Source organism: Sorex araneus, chromosome 3, assembly GCF_027595985.1.
Source record: "Sorex araneus isolate mSorAra2 chromosome 3, mSorAra2.pri, whole genome shotgun sequence".
In the NCBI taxonomy this organism is placed as follows: domain Eukaryota; kingdom Metazoa; phylum Chordata; class Mammalia; order Eulipotyphla; family Soricidae; genus Sorex; species Sorex araneus.
This window is the reverse complement of record NC_073304.1, coordinates 237,009,577-237,010,771: the sequence shown is the minus strand read 5'-3', so window position 1 is coordinate 237,010,771 and position 1,195 is coordinate 237,009,577. Positions and strand designations below refer to the sequence as shown.

The 1,195-nt window shown below is 79.6% G+C and overlaps 1 protein-coding gene across 1 annotated transcript; it reads right to left on the bottom strand.

The window, feature by feature from the left end:
- Nucleotides 1-285: 285 nt before the first annotated feature.
- On the bottom strand, nucleotides 286-993 carry UBALD2 (UBA like domain containing 2). The gene is made up of 2 exons (XM_055133299.1): nucleotides 608-993; nucleotides 286-411 (listed from the first exon to the last, which is right to left on the bottom strand). The coding sequence occupies exons 1-2, from the start codon at nucleotides 725-727 to the stop codon at nucleotides 286-288; spliced, it is 246 nt and encodes an 81-aa protein (XP_054989274.1). The 5' UTR covers nucleotides 728-993.
- Nucleotides 994-1,195: the final 202 nt, after the last annotated feature.

The window sequence follows — 1,195 nt, the reverse complement described above, 5'->3', positions numbered from 1 at the left end:
CGGCCCCCCGGCCCCCCCCACGAGCACAGGCCAGGGAGAGAGGGGCCCCCGGAAGCGGGCCTGGTGGGCGCCGCGCGCACTTGACCCTCCCCCGACGGGTGGGTGCGAATCCCCGGGCTCGGCCGGGTCCCCGCTGGGCGGGGGGGGGGGGGTCGCGGCGCGTCGGTCGCCAGCACGGCGCGCGCGCCTCCCCCGGCGCGGCCCTCCCCGCGCGCCGCAGACCCCCGGGCCGGGCGCCGGCCGGCGGGGGCGCCCTCCTCGCCGGGAGACATTTTGGCTCTTTGTTTACATCGCGGCGCGGCGCCCGGCAACATGGCTGTCACGGCGCTGACAGCGCGCGCCCCTTACCATCTGCGGGTGGGGGTGGCTGCCGGGAATGTTGGTCTCCTGGAAGAACGTGCTCAGCGCGGTCTGCGGGCAAACACAGCGGGGGGGGGGTCAGCGGGGCCGCGCGCGCCGGGGCAGCCCGGCGACCCCCCCCCTCCCCGGCCGGGCCGGGCCGGGCTGGGCCGGCGGCTCCGGGGGCCCCGCCGCCGCCCCCCGCCCCGCCGCCGCCCCCCGCCCCGCGCGCCGCCCCCGCCCCGCCGCCGCCGGCCCCGCGCCGCACCTCGAACTGCCAGTGCGCCGCCTGCAGCAGCTGCTTCGCCTGGTCGGCCGCGCAGCCCGCGGCCAGCACGAACTGGTTGATCATGACCTGGTGCCGCAGCTCGTCCATGTTCACCGACATGGCTCCGGCGCGCGCCCCCGGGCTGGGCGGCCGCGGGAGGCCCCGCGCTCGGCTCCCTCGCCGCCGCCGCCGCCGCCGCCGCCGCCGCCGCCGGCGAGTGTTGTGGTCCGGCCCGCGCGACCGCCGACACCACAAACAACGGCGCGGGGCGGGGCCGGGGTGTCCCCAACGTTCGGGGGCCGCGAGCCGCCGCCGCTGATTGGCCCGCACCGCGCGGCCGGCTCCGGGCCCCGTGCGGACGTTCGCTCCGAGCCCTGCGGCCTGCGGCCCGCACTGTTTCTCTTTCGGCCCGGCCGCGCCCATTGGCGGAGCCCGGCGCCGCGGGAGCGCCCCGCCATTGGCCGGCCGCTGTGTTTTGGCCCGTCCGCGCTCCGGATTGGTCCAAACCCGGGCTCGGGGGCGGAGACGCGCGCTCCGATTGGCCTACCGGGGGGCCGTTTGAACTCAACTTGAAAACCTGGAGTGCCT